The sequence below is a fragment of the Pyrus communis genome, chromosome 9 (genome assembly GCF_041283825.1).
Source record: "Pyrus communis isolate YQ-2024b chromosome 9, ASM4128382v1, whole genome shotgun sequence".
NCBI lineage: Eukaryota > Viridiplantae > Streptophyta > Magnoliopsida > Rosales > Rosaceae > Pyrus > Pyrus communis.
In genome coordinates, this window is record NC_142573.1 from 6465904 (window position 1) to 6485523 (window position 19620).

The following is a 19620-nucleotide window of genomic DNA, read 5'->3' on the forward strand; positions in this document are numbered from 1 at the left end:
CCTTGTAAAACAATGGTTCCCACTCTTTAGCTTATATGTACACTAAACTAATAATAAGAATGACTTCAAAAAAACATGAAGATGAAAAAGTAAAAATAAATAAACAAATTCACAAATAAAATAGAAAACAAAAATGAAGATCGGAAAATATCAAGCATCCGCCACCTCTAACCTCAACCTCTGACCATTGAAACCAAATCTCAACCTTTATATTCAAAACCCATAGGTATATTACGGTCAACATTAATATTAGTTGCCTCAAAATCTAAATTTTAAACATAAATTATATAATATGGAACCGAATGATCAAACACGTATTGAAATTATATCAGGACAACAATCTCCTAGCAAAGAAGAGTGTTAAGAATTCAGATAAGGTTTCAAGGAGCTTGTTTTGCACATGTGGTTTCCTCATTAGTCGATTCTCGGCTTGTAAACTTCCAGTTATTCTTTGTGGAGGGTGAAGATGGTGGCGTCTGCATCATGGCAGTCCATAACATTTAAGCAACATCTATGAACTTCTTCTCGATGTGGCGGCTCGAGTTGTAGAGTTGAGTTAGTGATTGTATATTGGGTTTGGATATGATGGCCTAATGGAGTTGGTGGTGACCGATTTAATAGAAATTTAATAGGAGATTAACAGATGAGACATTTTAAATAAATTAGGTACTTGTTTGAAATATTTAAAAAAGTCAAGATTTATTTAAAATAATACTAAAAAGTTAAGAAGTTTTAGATACTTAATCTTTGTTTTAATATAAGAATAATTGTGCAAAAACATTTAGGAACGAAATTGTGCCAACCTCCTCTAGTGTACGAGACTAGGTTTTTTTGAGTAGGTGAATCACATTCATTGTATTTGGTAACCAAATTTGGAATTATGACATTATCAAGCTGGATATTACATGGATTCATTGCCCCAAAATTGTTTAAATAAATTTAAAAATCCATTATTCGGCTGGGCTAACGATGGATTTGGGATTTTTTGTTCATTTCCAATGGATTTTGGAATAAGAATCTCAGATCATGTCTGCCTTCTGATACCATGCATATGCCAGTAAACCAGATTGACCAATCCCGGTAGAGATATCACAGTTGGAAAATTAAATGGTTAAATCACAAAAAATGATCCTGGACTTTATTTATTGGCCACCAGAAAATGGTCTGGACCTCTGAAAGTATACAAAAAGAGCACACATCGAATGGCCATTGGCTCAGGTCGTCGGTCAACAAATCAGAAATCTTGGGGCACAAGAAAATAAGAATTTCTTGAAATTTCCACTGACATTGTTGCATGCCGTGCTTTTTTCTTTCTTAGCCGCATGCTTCATGCCAGCAACGAATTAAAAGAAAATAAAATTCTAGAACTGACACGACATACTTTGAATCTCATAGTCATCATGACAATCAATTTTCTGATCACGAGAGACATAAATCTTATCCATCAAAACATAAGAAAAGATACAGAAAAAAATAAAAAATAAAAAATAAAATAAAAAATAAAAATAAAGACTATAAAAGATAAGTCATGACTGTCATTATTCATGTTGCCTTTAGCAAAGGTTAATACTAGGGAAACCAAAGTTTTAAACAAATTTGCAAACCAAATAATGTAGTTGTAGATGATAGAGATTATTAATTAATATCGATTAACGTATTTATTTTCTATTAATGACATATCTTTTAATTTATAAATTTGATTTAAAAATTTGTTCTCTCTATCATTATTCTTCGACAAATGATTGTATGTGTGATATTTGTGTCTTGGGAAGTCAAAGACATAATTGTGCATGTTGCTTCTAGTTAAATGAAGATTTTCAACGAGAAAATAAGAGATCGATTTTGTCTCATACTTATGTTTTACAAGCTAAGAATTTGACCTACAAACTGGCTCGTTCCGTTGGAAATCTCGACAATCTTACCACAAGATCAAGAGGAACTGTTTATCTCTTCATTTGATACACTAATTGATATGTACAATTTACACAAGACTCCCACAATGCTCACTTATATGACATGTACAATGTCCATATGATGTCTTTATATTCGGTATGATCACATCAAAAGGAACTTCCTCAACACAAGCAACGTCACTGCACTCTCCCGATTCTACCTTCCTGACATCAGATTGACAAGAGCTTGATTTTTGTAGAAGGATCCGACATCCCAATCCTCGGCTGAGGATGAGAGTGTCATCAACGCCACCACGATTGATCGCATACTTGGACGCAGATCTTTGTTTTCCTTCGTGCATGCTTTGCCGAGTTGGGCCATCTGCACCAGAAAGCCATCGTACCTATTTTTAGACTGATATCTAGAGACAAATCATAATGTGTTTTGGTCTGAGAAATTTTTTCACCTTGTGCACTGAATCAAGCGGATAGTTGTCTCCAAGGTTAGGGTCGACCAATTTTCGGAGGTCTTCTAGATCGGGCTGATTCAGGACCTCCTCAAACTGTGAAAAATAAAATTACAACAAAAACACGCTTAACTGCTTTATGAGAGATTATTGTATGTAATGCAAGATAGAATCCCTGCATAAACTTGATAAAAGCAAATTGGCTTATTTAAGTAGAAAGATAGAGAGAAAACTAACCAAACCAACAAGGCCTTTTGATTCCGAACTAGAGCCATCCTCTCTGAAAACAGCTTCCTTGGCAGATATCAACTCAAAAATGACAACTCCGAACGCATAAACATCTACTTTAGGAGAAACATCGCCATATTGAGCATATCTGCACACAACCATGTTAGGAGTTAATCCATATGTACAAAGACAATATTCAGGCCTTTCAGCCATCAGCTTATTGGTCAGGATGACGACTAGAAAAATTATCAATAAACTCATTCAGCTTACGATAGGTTCTTCCAGAAGAATGCAACAAAGGCAATCTGTTAGTGCTAGTCTGCTAAAAGGAATAATAGAGAAAAAAACTACTTACTCCGGCGGCATATATCCAAATGTTCCCACAAGACGTGTGGGGAGTGATGTACTTCCAACTTCTGTCAGTTTAGTTAACCCAAAATCTGCAACCTGCAATGAAAAGAAGGGAATTTTATTGCAACAATACAAGATTTTAATGGTTCATATTGGAAATAGAGGCACTAAAATAACCTTCGCATGGAAATTCTTGTCTATCAATATATTGGCTGATTTGATATCGCGGTGGATATAAACAGGAACAGTATGCTCATGAATGTATTCGAGACCTCTTGCCGAATCTAGGGCAATCTGCACTCTGATAGGCCACGGTAGCGGGTCCCTCCCTTTCCCTGGATACATTAAACCATGTTATCACCATTCTCTTGCATACAGAAGTACTTAAATCCTCATCAAGCACAGCCTAACCTGAACCGCGCAGATGTTGGCTTAAGTTGCCATTCTCAATATATTCATAGACTAGGAAAAGAGAGCCCTCAACACAATAACCAATCAAGCGTACCTGCATTGATCGTTCAGAAGCTTAGAGATGATTACACATTTTAGATATCAGTTCAATGGTTATAAACTAGTACAGAGTGCACAATGAGATTTTTGGAGTGCAAATAACATCACCCTTATTTTATAGTTCTTAAGCAAGATTCATATGCATTGTCATTGTTGAAAAGATAAGTTCATTACCAGGTTCAAGTGATGTACGCGTGTCAAAACATTTAACTCAGCCAGAAATTCTTTTGATGCTTGCATATCCATCTTCTTGATTGCAGCTTTCTGCACACAGAGGTTATATGAGTGGGACTTCTAGAAGAAGAAATAAACAATTACGAAATAAACACAAGCATGGTCTAGAAACACTAAATACTTAATTCATGAATCATGGGGCTGGACTAGAAAATCTCATACTTCATTTGGACAGAAAAGATAAATGATGGATATAAATCATGAAAATGTTAAAGAAAACAAACCTCGCCTCTCAACTCTGCATAGTAAACAGCCCCGAAACCTCCTTGTCCAATTTTATTAGCTAGGCTGAAGTTATCAGTAGCCCTCGCAAGTTCTTCATATGAGAACTCCACTGATTTGTCCACAGAAATGCCTGTTAGGCCTCGACCATCAGCATTTGACTCTCCAGGTTTATCGGGGGTAATCACAAGGGCTAGACCCAGAAGAAAAATCAATGAAATCATGTCAAACATCCATTTGGTGCAAAAATTTTAGACCATTTGAGGGCAAGAACAAGTAAAATACAACGAATGTTCAAATAAGTGCAAGAAAGACCAGAATATACATGGCAGTTTCATGACACTTCATAACAATTATTATAAACCAAACAGACCAACAAAATGGCCAGGGCCGGTTCAATGGGATTTCTAAGGGCAAATTATCAGTGGTACTCATACTAGATAAAGAAAAAATTTCCAATCCTTCAACAAAATTGAACAACTAACAATTACAATAGCAGCAGTCTTTTTCCCGTAATTTTTAAGAAACCTTGGGAGGAGGAGGAAAAAAGGAAAACCCTCTTGTTTGGAAAGAATGGGAAGATGAAAATGAATCAATGAATGCTAAATGAGAAGAATAACATCCTAAAGTAAGGAGCTTAGTCAGCTACTCAAACTGGTGTTACTGCAAAGAATCAAAGTGGAAAGGTAACATCGAAAAAGTCTATCTGGAAAAAGAAACAAGGAGGCGAGTAACTTACAACGCCCATTTGGAGAAAATTGATCTTCAGATGTTGCTAAGAGAAATTTTGTATCCACCTTGTTCTTTCGGAAAATTCCAAAATATATACCACCAGCCAATAGCAGCACTCCAGCAATTACTCCCACAGATATGCCACCAATGGCTCCACCTCCTAGCCCTGCTTATACAAAAGAAAAATGATGAGCTCCAAATAGCATTGAGTTTCAAATCACCCTCACACACTGGCATCTGAACATGAAACCAATTTTGGAGACGGCCGTATCACCTGAGCTGCAAAAAGAACAGAAACAAATAAAACTCATAAATATTAACAATCTTCAGAAGACACGGAAAGTGAAAACAAGATGTAATATAGTTAAGCTAACGTATTGAGGCAGTAGAAGATACCTTGACTTCAAAGGTAAATAGGTTCCATTTTGATCTGCAAGATAAAAAGAAACTTTGGTGAGGAAAGTTGAAAATAAAGCCTCCTCTGAAACCATATTGAAAGTAGAGCAATGCTTCATAATACCTAAAAACTGGATATCCAATAAACATTCGTTATACTTATTTATACCACAGGAACAACTCAGAAACAACATAGAATTGAAACAACTCAAGTGTCTTCACTAGCACTTTCGCACGTTGCATCAAGGAATATCAATCAGAGGAATGGACAATAAAATTCGTAAAACAAGATGACAACTCAGCTAAAAACTGCATTGTCAATTGATATCTTAAAACAAGAGAGTTACTGTATTATTCTTCACCTAACATTTTCAATACATCACTCCCTAGATGCCCACCGGATCCATAACCACAGGAAAGACCTTGCACCACCGAGCACTTTAATTATTGAACATTCTAACATTCGTTACAAACTCATGATTAACAATTAAAGATGCCTTTGTTGAAATTGCAAGGAATCGATTATCTGGCCTGTAAATTTCCCCTGTAAATTTCCCCGAAACTTTTGTAATGATTCCACTTTCTTAAGTTCACCCTGAACATTTTCCTGTGGGATTTCAGTTCACTATTGAAGTTCTTTTTTTCACAAATTTCTGCCTATCACTTCCTAAACAAGACCCTTCTAATCAATTGTTTGCTACCTTCCCTTCTAGTGGATTCGTTTCCACCGTAGTCATTAGCATTGCAACATAGATCAAGGCATCCAAACTTAGTAATAACATGCAATGTCTACCAAATCGTATAACAAGATTCAACTACAAAAGAACCACATGCCTTTCATTTTCCAACGCTACATATGAAATTACCTACTTTGTATGTATGCATCGAAAGTTCACATGTTGGTCAAAAAATGGCACCACTTAGCGAAATATCCACGAAACCACGTGTTGGTCGAAAATGGCACCATTTCACGGGATATACATGAAACTAATCCCTTGACTAAAAACTCATTAATTCACCCCATGCTCAAATTATTACTCATTAGCATATACATTCCTACATAAGCCTCAGCCGAATCAATTAACAATTTTCCAACTCCGAAACAACTAAATGTTTCATTTTACCAACTATGCAAATTCAGCAAGGTATCTCAATGTCTGCATCAATTCTCAACAACAGAACAACTTCAAAGCACAAAAAACTATCCCATCAAGAACAAAAGCTCAAACCTTTGCCCGGAATATACACGATACCGCTCCCTCGACTAAAATTCACACCAGGATTATATCTCTGCAGCAAAGCCTGATCCAACCGCTCCGTCCCCGCAATAGAATCCAAACTGTCCTCCGGCCGCAGAGGATAAGTAATAAACAGCCCATAATCCTCCGAAACCGCGCTATTCCCACACGTACAATTCACTGTCACATTCACTTTAGCATTATTGGGTATATTATTAGGATCATAGCTGTTGAACCACTCCAAGTCCTCCACCGTCGTCAAATTCGAATAGAAAATCTTCGCAATCCGGTCGTACGTGTCGCCGGTACGGACATCCCACTCGAACATTTGGCCGTGGTTGCCATTGGTGCAACCACAGGTGAATGGAACATTGACCCTGATGCCGAACCGGACGCTGTATATGTTGGGAACCGAGTCCTTGTTGTAGGCGACGATGGTGGAGTCGGTCGTATTCAGAACATCGCCAATGGAAGTGAGATTAGTGCCCTGCCATACGTAGTAAGAAGCTAGAGCATCGCAGCTCTTGCTGCACTGGGGTTTCACCGTGAAACAAAGGGAAACCAGCACCAGGAACCCTAACCCGATTCGAAATCCCATCTGGGTCGATCCGAAATCGAAAAACCAAGTCGCAGAAACCATTTAGGAACTGGGTTTTTGGTTTCGGATCGGAGTTGTACAGGGGTTGGATGAACAAAGAGAAAGATGGAAGCTTTGAGTGGGGTTTGATTAGTTTAAAATTAAAAGTTAATTAGATGAAGTAATGAGTGTTTGATTGTCGTACTTGGCGTCTTTGACTTTGCTTAGCAGTGAAGGAGAAAACGCACCCGCGGTTTTCAGTTGATTGTTTCTGGAGAGCGACTGACGACTGTGGCAACCCTGCCCCCACGGCTACGATAAATATGAGCCTTTTACGACGCTGTGGGACTTGTCGTGTTTTAGAGAATCCTCATATGCATCGTCGTGTTTTATGACGCTGATTATATATTTTCTATCCTCTCATATTTGGCACAGTATCTTATAATATTGATACGAGAATTGATATTAAATTATGAAGTGAAAGAGAGTGTTAGATTCTACATCGTCCATAAAAGTGGATCATTTATGCCTTATATGTACATGCCCACCTCCATATAGCACGAGGCCTTTTGAGACCTCACTGGCTTTGGAGTTCATCGAAACTCCGAACTTAAGCGAGTTCACGCGAGAGCAATCCCAGGATGGGTGATCTACTGGGAAGTTCTCGTCTGAGTTCCCAGAAACAAAACCGCGAGGGTGTGGTCGGGGCTCAAAGCGGACAATATTATGCTACGGCGAAGTCGAGCTCGAGATGTGGTGGAGCCCGGGTCGGGATGTGACAGAGTCTATGAAGAGTCTTACTTTGAGAGAATTTTCTTAACATTTCTCTCCCTTAAAATACATGTCTCTAATACATTGTATATACAAATTGCAACTTATGTAGCTTACATGAGTAAGAGCGTTTATTCATGCATCTCAGATTTTGTGATGTGTTGAAGTATCTTTTTTTTCTTTCAATATTGTTTGTATTTATGCATGTTACGTATCCATGATGAAACAATCACATAAGTTACTCCTATTTTCCATCTTACTCGCTTGCTTTCCTTCAAACCCACTTCCACCAACCATAATGTAGATCTCCGAATTGGTAACTAAATTCACAACTTACTCCTGCATGCATGTTCTATGTCATGCCAAAAAATTCGGGCAAAGTATTCTACAATTTTCGTTGTAGTAAGAGTGTTTTGCACTCCTCTTAGTGCTCTACACCTTACAAAGTATTCACAATTTTTGTTATAGCAAGTGTTTTACACACCTCTTGGTGCTTCACACTCTATTGAGTTTATTGTAGTTGCACCGATTTTTGTGTTCTGTTTGCATGTAAAGTTATTAGTAAAATAAATCTAGACGACTTATCAGTCGCGGTACTCCAAGATTTGATTTTTGTTTTTGGGTGCACATTATGTTTTTGGCTAGTACGTGGGGTTAGACGTTTATGAAATTGTGATAAGAACAACCAACCAAGTTGGCCTAACTAAACACTTGAAGATGCTCTCATAAACTATATTTAACTATGTATAATTATATTGCGTATTTAACTAACAGAGGTAGATTGTCTGCCCTCCTGTTTGGGTGCCTTTTCCATTTCCTTCTATTTTGTACGGTTACGGTTAAGTCATGTCAATATTTTATATTGATTTTTTTATAGAGATAATAAAATAAAAAGTAATATGAATATAAAATATTAACGTGGTTTAATCGTGACCGTACAAATAGAAGGATATGGGAAGGACACCCAAACAGGGCAAACAATCTGCCTCCTTAAATAATTGATCCTACTTTTGACATTTGGTTAAAGTTTTGATGGGGACTTGGGGTTCAAGACAAATCTGAGTCATTTGATGGGATATTGGGTTAAAGCCAAATCTGAGTAATGACATATGTTCAATGTATAGGCAGCTTTGTCGTTCCAAGGTCAATTTTTGGACCTTTGGTACCGCAATCGGGAAGGTTTGAAGTAATACTTTATGGAGAACAATTAGACCCGCAATCAAGTTGGATAGTTAGACCAGAAATGGTCCGCTCTACCAATTAACTTCTTATGTATTAAGAAAAATTAAATTTGTAAATTAAATACATTAATATAAAATAAGCACGTTAATCAACATTTAAATAATAATTCAATCATCAACATTCACATGATTTGGTTTACAAAATTTGATTTTTCTAACATTACCCAATTTCTAATTTGCTAAAATGAAGTAAGAAAACATGCACACAACTATTGTTGTACACATACACCCACTGAATAATGCAAACAAAGAGAGATTTACAATTTTTGTTTGTTTGATACGTGGATAAGTGGCTTCTCCTACTCTTTTGCTTTCAAGCAATACAAAGTTGTTGTACATTAGAGAGAAACAAATACAAAACTTTGGTCACGCAAATAGGTCTCACAACTCTTGCAAGAGTTAAAAGCTAAGCCCTTTTGAAGTTAGTAGGGATCTGGACTTGGATTGTTGTTATTGTCGTACTTCCACGTTCTGAACAAACTAATCCATTTTATGAACGTAAAAAGTTTAGGTAGAGGGAGGCTACCCTATCCTAGAGTCAAGACATACCACAAAAACTTACAAAGAGGATTTTAGCTCCTATTTTGGTTGTTATAGACAGCCTACCAAGAGAATTGCCCGCAACAAGCTAATCTCTTTTCGTTTGGTTTAGGAGATTTCTTGCAAATAAATGTAGTAATTTTACATGGCTGGTATAAAATTTTCAATCAAACCAATTGGCTGCAAGATGCTTGTGGCCCATTCTATTTCTCCATTTTTAAGCCCACTACTCTATTTTGCAGATAATGAGATGGCGTTTGATAGGCCCTCGTTCAAAAACCAACGGGTGAAGTAGCCCCTTTTTTTTTTTCTTTTTTTTTTTATTTAAATTTTTTACACGAAAATAGAACAATTATGAACTTTTAATAAAGGAACACTACTAAACAGACTATAAATTACACATAATTTAGTGTCTCTTTATAAACGTCCTTGTGTCTTTATTGGGTGATGCTAGATGGCTATCTACTTGAATCATATTTGTTGATCACATGATGTGGCGATTAATGATTGGATAGTTTCATTTAAGCTCGATCTCTCTTCCGAATGAACCGTATAAGCCAAGAGAAAGTGTAAACCATAATAAAGGAACTTGCCCCACCGCCTCTGAGTCTAATAGCCTCATTAGACCGTGCATTTTTCTCGTTATATTCGGATAACAGGTAGGACTATATATAAATTAAAACTAACTAGAGCTAGAAATATAGCTTTTAAAATGTTAGCACCGCATAAAAACATTCCTCTCAGAATAATACGAATAAGCAAAACTATGTTATAGCCATTTAGTGTACTCTATGAATAGATGAATACATATAGTTGAACATAGTGTAATAAAAGAAAGAAAAATTCGTGTACATGAGAACTAAATGGCCGTTATGTTTATTACTAAACTTGTTATAGAGATGAAATATAACCAAGGTATACTCTTTTTTTTATCATAAATTAAATAGATTATCAGAAGAAAAATGGTGCCAAAAATTAGGATACATTATAGGAAAGTAAAACTTCCATTGAAAAGAAGCAGATGAAAGACTTTTATAAAAATTCTAATCAGGTATATTTTCAATTTTTTTCCAATAATTATAAAAAAAATAATAAAATAAAATAAAAAAACCCGAACCTTGAAGGGGTCCAACCTATGGGTGGGTTTGAAAATTGGTGACATTACTACAACCAAATGGAAAATATTGCCTTATATGGAACTTTCTTTAGGCCAAAAGATTTGTATATCAAACTTTGATTTTTTGTCGGCATGCGTGAAGTGGCATAATAGATTCTCTGACTTTTTGAAAAGATTAATGCTAGGAAAATTAAATATGTAGACTAAATTTTGTAAATTAAATAATATGAAAGTTGATGATTGGATTATTACTTAAGTATTGATTAGCATGCTTATTTCTTATTAGTAATACATCATTTAGTTTGCAAATATAGAAATTTAGTTTACCTATCATTACTCTTTTGAAAACTTTGTTGTGTCTCATCAATTGTAGCAAAATCTCACCCCAAGATCGTATAAATTAGAATTCATGGAGAATAAAGTTTGTATATACCACAAACTTCTCTATAAAAAATAAATGTTTCATGCATTTTTACAATTTATAAACGCCACTGAAGAATTATTTTTTGTCACCAATTCACCACTTAGCAAACGGTTATCAAACCAATAATTTATTTTCAAACACTTTGACAAAACGAATGATGATAAAATGGTACAAACTTTCCACCAGCTCTGAGTGTCTTAAACCTACAGCACAACTTTGCATTATGGTTGACTAGTATGTGGCAGGCCATCAACCTGAGCTAACAGAAAAACTTGAGAAAATAAAAAATGGTGGTGGATGTGGGTTGACCAATTGTTGTCTAGCATTCATATTGGCAAAAACTCAAATGAGAAAAGTGAAAGATGCCTCTTGGGTCTCACGGATTTGATTTGATCCACAAACGAAAACTTATACACACCTCGTACTTTTTCCTCCCACAAATCTTAATTTCCAAAATCCTGTATGCCACCATACACATAACCAACCTCTCAACTTCAATAAAATAAGAGAGTCTGTTTTCCAACTATGTGATAATATAGCACATACGTAAGCGAGCGCTTGTATCACGAATAATTTCTTAAGTTTTAGATGGTACAAACATTTTTTTTTTTATTCTATATGCATTACTGGGTTATACTGATGTAAGACATGAAATAAGATGATCAGAAGATTAAATGCATTTGGTTTAGTCATAATTGCAAGGGGTTTAAGCTATACTGATGTAGGACATGAAATAAGATGATCAGAAGATTAAATGCATTTGGTTTAGTCATAATTGCAAGGGGTTTAAGCATCTATAAATTCATGTATTTGTAAGGCAGAAAAGGAGTAGAAGTTGTTTTGGAATAGAATATAAACTCGTTTTTAAGTGTTTTGCTCTTATTTAAGAGTCTGCCGCTTTCTTCTTCTAATTCTCTACATTGTAAGGTGGTGCTAGAAGCGAAGTATTTGAGGTTTTCAGATCTCTTCTCGCACTAGAAGAACCCTACCTATTTATCCTTTTTATACCTATCATTTCCTTTTTATTCTCCCACCGCATTGCGCCTTGCATTAGTTGGTAGCAGAGCCGGTTTTTGGATTTTTATATGAAATCATGGTGGAGGCTGCGGACATCATCTCGGTTGGTTATCAAAATTCACTTCGTTTCCCTAACTTTCATTTGGAGAGTGATATGTCACCAGAAAGCTCACAAAACGTCAACGCTGTTGCGAAAAGCGAATTAGTCCTGTTGCGGGCCAGGTTTCAAGTTCATCAAGAATGAAGTGACCTTCATGCCATATATCACTTGAAAGTCCTTCCGGCCTTTTTCAAATTCTAGTTGTTCTCCAATTAATCCCTTATTTCTACAAAACGATATTTGCATTTTACTAAAGCATTTCACTATTGTCAATATGTTTTGCAAACAGAAGTAGAAGACATGGGGCTACTTCAGATTTTTCAAGTGCTGAATTTCTGAATGTTGATCTTTCTCCAAAGTTTGGTCGTTGTCCAAATGGTTCTTGTTATATTTGTTGTGGTTTATGTTTCGAGGTTGAAAAACTTCTCGACATTAGATTTGAAGCAAAGGTTGAAAATATGAAATGCACTGACAAAGTTGATTATGTTTGGGATGATTTTGTTGCTCGTGGCATCATGAGAAAACCTTTGGATAAAATAGTTGATGCGTTTGATTGATCTGAGTTTATACTTTTCCAAGCCTACTCATCATTAGAAATGATTTGGACATCTTTGTATGCTTTGAAGTCAAGTTGCATTATGAATGGATTAAACTACACATGGTTTGGAAGGTTGCGTTGTAACTCGCATGAATTTGTAGGTAGAACACTTGAAAAATTATGAAATATTTGCTATTATGACTATTATGAAATTATTGGTTAGACATCCGAAAGATCGAGGAAGACCAAACAAAACTTGAGAAAGAGTTTTCTTCGAGAATGGAAGAATGATGTAGGACATGAAATAAGACTGTCAGAAGATTCAATGCATTTGGCTTTTGAAATCCAGTGGACGTACATGGAATACAAGGTTTCAGAAGCATGGAATTTTACACAATAATTATATTTAGTGGGCTGAATTAAAAGGAATTATTTTGGTTATTTATAGTATCTCATATGTTTCATGTATTAGTCATAAGTGCAAGTGGTTTAAGCATCTATAAATTCATGTATTTGTAAGGCATAAAAGGAGTAGAAGTTGTTATAATATTGAAATTTGAGTTGTAAACTTGATTTTAAGTACCTTGCTTTCATTTAAGAGCCATCTTGCTCTCCTAAGGTTCTCATTTTGAGGACTTGTGAGAACCAAATGCATATTAGCCACAAGATTATTGTTTTGCTTCATTAAGTTGTCAAATATTTTAAGCCTTTAGATATAAAGTAATATAATATTATGCCTAATGAAACTTTGGTCCTCATAAGTCCTCAAAATGAGGACCTTAGGAGAGCAGGATTCTGTTTAAGAGTTTATTACTTTGTTCTTTTACTTATCTATGTCGTAGGTTGGTACTAGAAGTGAAGTTCTTAGGGTTTTGGGGTCTCTCTTCGCACTGGAGAAAGTGGACCCTTCCGATCTATTCTATCTTATTTATTTTATTTTTATTTTTATTTATTTCCCCACTACGCTGCTCCCTGCATCATATACTAACCTTATTATATACATGAGCGCTCAAGCGCTAATCAATTAGTACTCAAAATGGTGTTACCCACTCATTCAGCTCACTCCACAATACTTCTCACACTGAACCGATAATTTTTTAAGTTATCATTGAAAGATCATTGATTGACTATGCAAATGTTCACTGAAATCGAAAGTTACTATGACCATATAATTAAATTAACGAACACAACATTGTCTATAAAAGGGCTAAACACTTTCCGATTTCTGAACTTTACAATGATGAACAGTTTGAATCATGACATTATTTTATGAAACGGGCCCAAATAAGTAGTTAGCGCTATATCAAATTACTAACTGATCAGTGCTTGAACGCTATTTGTGAGTGCCATGCGAGTTATCTATTTCACCCATACTGCTGCCTGCTTTTGGAGGACCCTTGACATTTGAACAACACGAGTGGACAACGTGCATTCCTCACTTGAGTTTTGTTTGAGAATTTTGGTATCATTGAATAGCAAGTGCCATGCAAGTTATCTATTTCACCCATACTGCTGCCTGCTTTTTGAGGATCCTTGACCTTTGAACAACACGAGTGGACAACGTGCATTCCTCACTTGAGTTTTGTGTGAGAATTTTGGTATCCGTGAATACCAATTAGCTAGATTAATCAATATTGGTTATACAACTCATCAACTTTCTTCAAATCAAATTTAGATCGATGTCAGATATACATGCACGATATGAGTAGAAATGTAAGGATACTTTGTTAGTTTGGTGGGTTACATAAATGGCTGGAATGTCAAAGTTTTGATGCCACATTGGGAAGTCAAGGAGCTCATATGGCATTAAAATTCAAGACCAATTAATTAATCACTTATTTTCGTCCTTCATGTCATATCAAATCTCCCACTACCCATTGAATCCCATCAACTTTCATTAATTCTTGGTTTAATACGAACTTGGAGCGAAGTTTTGAAGATGGTGGATGTGAAAACTGTGGTGAGGTTTTGTGGTTGGTGAGAGCCTGGCTGAGTACTAGTGGTGGCGATGGTGGACTTGGAAACTGATTAGTGATTACAATTATATTAGTGGCTGTTTTACTAGAAGGTTCATGAAAATTATAATTGATTTATTGTTGCATTCGAAAATGATTTTATCTAATCAATGGCTATGATTCATATATAGTATAATAATGCAACCTGTACTACATAGATTATTTGCTATAATATTTGTGTGTTAAGATTACGGTGTTGTCATCATGCACTTCTCTGTATCCTCATTCTCTTTTATGTTTTTATAAATTTGAAGCGTATGCTAACTTTTTTAGAATGTCAATAACATGATTATAATTTTTTTTTTCATAATTAATTTGATCGATCAGGTAAAATTTGGCAACTTTTGGAGGGTGAAGAAGACGAAAATGTACTATGTTGCATCCAGGCAAGCATAAAAAAAACTTTTGCATATAATAGAGATGAAAGGGATTAAGTAGAAAACAAACATTCTAGACATAATACACTTGGAGAATAATTATCTGACGGCAAAACCTAGAGAGGTTATTAGGGTTTTGCCTTAATTACAAATAAAATTTCAATGATCCATTTGGTTGTAATTAATAATTCAAATTCTAAGCGGACATTGAAGAGGACAAGTGACAAAAAATATGAATTTGAAGGTTTGGTGATGCTATACAATCGAAACCCTAGTTATTTCGAACTCATCAATGCATGACAGAGGGAGAGAGTAGTATTGAATAATTTATCGAAAGAACAGGTAGCACCATGCAAATTTGAACTGCCAAGATTGAGCTGCAGTAAAAGCTAGCCATCATCAACGCACATGATCAATCATCAAATCAATACATCAATGGAAGATGCAGGCAGCATCAATTTCTGTTAGATTGTATATGTATGGCTGTTCCTCAACGAGAAAAAAAAAGAGAGTCGGTGCTAATAACTTAAATTCCTAATTGTCTATATAATGAACACAACTTTGAAAGTATATATATCTATGTGGGTGAAACGCGGAAAATCTGTCCTACCAACCATAGTATTTATATAAATATATAATATGGTTAGGTTAAAAAAAATTGAATAAGAATGTAATCACTTGATAAAATCCAATTTCAAATGCCGTACAACGTGGAAAGTGAACTCCTTGACCTCTCTATTATTCTGTTATTAAACTCTGATCATGATAATTAACTTATAATATAGTTTTAGTAGTTATCACGATGAATTGCTAGATTTGCCTCTTTATTTTGTTAGGTGTTGATATCGATCATTTATATATAATTCATAGGTTTATTGAACTTAAAATTCTTAAATATTCATGCATGTTGTCTGGGTCAAATTTTTCTTTGTTGTTGACTCATTCTTGTAGGGCTCTTTTTAGCGAGCAATATTTTTATAGGTCTTGAATATCGAAAATTCTAAAGTAGTACGTCGATGACATTCACTACGGAATGTAGTTTATATGCGAGCTTAATTCAAGAATTTTAATGCGTGGATATAATATTCCAATTAAAATGTAACATATATTATACATTGATGGGCAGAATTAATACAGTAGAGGAACTCCTTGAATATGCTTCAAATTAAACCGCATTGTTATCTAGTTTAAACAGTAACTATTATTAGTTGCTTAATTATAAGGGTTGATCTCACCTACAAAAGGAATGAGACGAAATTGGTAGAATATGTGGGTCTAGGTCTAGCAAAGGGCCAGAATATCATGCTTATGGGATAAAGGAATTTGATGGAGAAAAGCAGGAATTCCTTTTGCTGCCTATAAAAGTTCATATTTTGACGGTTCACCTAAAAGTTCATATATATTTGGTTAATTAACTACGAAAATTCTTTAATTTTTATATTACGTACGGAAAGTAGCATTCAAAGTTACATCATTTGGGACATGAATATTCCACAAACTTGAAAAAGAGGGAAAGAGGAACCCACTTATCGTGAAAATTGACGTATAATTGGTTGTTCGGATTTTGTAATTTTAACAAGCAAATATACAAAAATGTTAACTTTCTTGGCTTGTGAAAGCCTTGCAGCAGAAAGTCTTTGTTAGAGTTAGAAGCATTCTATAAGGGTACTGCGTACTGAAAATTTGTCTAATATAATGTTGGAAACCCACGCGGTCTCCCTGTTCTTTTTAGGGCTAATTTGTCTTTCTGTTGAAGCACCACTAAAATTTCGACTTTCAAGAGCTATATACCTTATATTTCAGTATAATCATCTTGTATTCCATTATTATTATCATTTCAAGCCATTTACATTCGTACATTTATGGTTAATCATATTTTTTATCGAGATAAAATCTATGTAGGAGCGCGCACGATTCCTTTTGAAATCGTTTTATTCCGAAACCACAACCATATTACTTATTGTTAAATTATGTAGCTTAGTTCAGGTTGAGCTAAAATAAGTTGAAGAAACTAAACTAAACTAAATTAACATGAGTCGTCTAGTGTGATATCTTGCTTTACTTATGGTTCTTTTTCTCCTTCTTAGTCGCTCCATACTCATTGGAAGAATTTGATTGTAGCACATGCTATTCCGTTGCTCTCATACATTTCGAAAAATGAATGCGGTTGTTGATAAATTAGCCAATTTAGGGCTTCTGTCGTCTTTATTTGTTTGACATGATACTCCTCCTAGAAAGATTCATCATTTTATGCAATCAAATTTCTTAGGCATGCCGACTTACATGTTTGTCTCCCATTCTTGATGTGTGGTTTTCTTTTTACCCAATTTTTTGGATTTTCCATTTTTGTTTTGCAGCTTGTCTTACAGGTTCTTACATTTTTAAGTTTTATTTCAAAGAGGTTTGGTCCTATGTCCACCCTCTTTTTTTTTTTTTATGTATTTTCTTTTTTCAAGAGGGGTAAGGTCTAGTCCCCCCTCTTTTTATTGTATTTTCTTTTTCAAGAGAGGTAAGGTGTATGTCTCCCTATTTTCTTGTATTTTTTTTTTTTTATTTTTTTTTTTTTTTGCTTTACAAGGATTAATGTTTTGTTCCCCTCACCAGCTGTAATTTTTTCTTTATATTAATAAATTTTCTTTGTATTATCGAGATTTTTTGAAATAAAATAAAATAAATAAATAATGCATAGGGAGATGCGGTATTAAGACATGCGCGACTTATCTTTTATGTAGACTAATCAAAAGTGTCGGCATTAGACCTTTGACTTATTAGTGACCTTAAAGCCCCTAACTTGGTTAGTGCCCATCTACATTTCAAATTAGCAAAATTGTTGAAATCAATGTGATATCAGCTGTAGGCAATTTAGTCCTTCCAAGAGCTGAAACTTCAGAGTCGCAGCAGCGAGCCTCCCTTTCCCTCCAAGATTTTCACATACAAGTTTGTGTAGCTAGGTAGGTCTCTTTTGCTATGTGTCACTATCTAATTAAAGTGTGACCCCACCACCGCTCCCCAACCGTCATTGTAGCCCTCACTTGATCCCATAATTGTCAATAATCACTAGATGATCATCACCAAATGGACGGTTGTAGTAACATGTATGAGTCTGTCTATGCATGCTTGACACTCTAGTTCACATCTAGCCGTTTATTTATCTTATTTGTTATACAATTTTCGTGGAGAAAAAAAATCCACCTAATATTTCATGTTGTAAATTTTTGCATAAAAACACATCAAGCACAAACAAGAAAAAATGGGCCAACGAAGTCCATATATATATAAATTGACCACCTAGCCATTTCACCATGCCTTTGATCATCACTCACAGACATTCTTCTTCAAATTTCACAGCATGAATCGCTTTCAAATCTTCCTCCTTTTTGCTTTGCTGATCCCCCTCTTTGTTCCAAGAACTCATGCAATTCGGAGAAGCTTTCCGAGCCCATCTTCGGCAAGAAGCCAACAGGTTTTCAGGCCATCAATGACTAGTGCTCCCTCTACCAAAGATCAAGCCAGAGATTTCGTTTCCGAGGAGCGAAGGGTTCCGACAGGATCAAACCCTTTACACAACAAGCGATGATCTTTCAAGTTTTTGAAGAACTCCCATTTCCAGATAAACACACATATTTATCTAGCTAGCTTGTTTACTTAAATTATATTTACTAAAGATATGCTTCATGATAAATTATTTTGTATGCTGTAGTTAATTAGTAGTTAGCTTTAACATATATATAGCTGGATATTTCTATATGCCAAATGATAATCATATCAGTAGGCCTTGAATTTCGATGCCCCATTTGTAGAGATATTGTACAGAAGGTGATTGTGTAGAGCTTTAAGAAAACCCATGTAAGAGTGATTCATATAGTCTTGTTTGACTGTTATTTTTTCTTTTCTTTTCTTTTCTTTCGGATTGTATTTTCTTCAATTAATTAATTAATTTTCTTTTGGCTTGTTTAATCTTTACCTGAGATAACTACTGCATGCATATATAATTTCTTATTTGCATTTTGGGAACTTAAATTGGATGCATGCATGTGCTTTGGCCTGCCAAAATCTGATGCATGAGAAGTATTTGGTTTCACAGTTTCTTTCATCTTTGAGACTCCAGACTACTGCAGTGACTCCCACACCTATCTAAATATAAACTATTCAAATTTCCATCTTATTTAATCTTCTGGATTTTTCTTGGTAATTGCACCACAACAGAAATAAGGCTTCATACATAAAGCAAGCGTATTATTGTAGTGATATATTGTGATTTGCACACTCTTCTATCATTCTACTACTTATTTTCTAGTGTTTGTGCTTAATAAATCAAAGAATTTTAAGACAAAATAATGATACGAATACAATAAGAGAAAATTAGAGTGTGAAAATCAATATATACGTATGTATGTATATATATATATGTATGTATGTATATATATATATGTATGCATATATGCCATGATCACGGTTGGAAATTGAGCATATGCACAAAATACAAGATGTCACATCCCGACCCCGCCTCCACTACAACCGGGCTCGGCTCCGCCATAGCACGATATTGTCCGCTTTGGGCCCCGACCACGCCCTCACGGTTTTGTTTCTAGGAACTCACACGAGAACTTCCCAGTGGGTCACCCATCCTGGG

General features: G+C 35.2%; 1 protein-coding gene across 1 annotated transcript; it reads right to left on the reverse strand.

Annotated features, from left to right (window-relative positions):
* Window positions 1–1822: 1822 nt before the first annotated feature.
* Window positions 1823–7155, reverse strand: LOC137739535 (lysM domain receptor-like kinase 3). Its single transcript, XM_068479141.2, has 12 exons — window positions 6262–7155; window positions 5033–5066; window positions 4911–4915; window positions 4644–4802; window positions 3907–4097; window positions 3623–3712; window positions 3350–3443; window positions 3116–3273; window positions 2943–3034; window positions 2597–2735; window positions 2360–2455; window positions 1823–2274 (listed from the first exon to the last, which is right to left on the reverse strand). Exons 1-12 carry the CDS (start codon window positions 6908–6910, stop codon window positions 2110–2112), a joined length of 1872 nt encoding a protein of 623 aa, XP_068335242.2. The 5' UTR covers window positions 6911–7155; the 3' UTR covers window positions 1823–2109.
* Between the last annotated feature and the right edge of the window lie 12465 nt (window positions 7156–19620).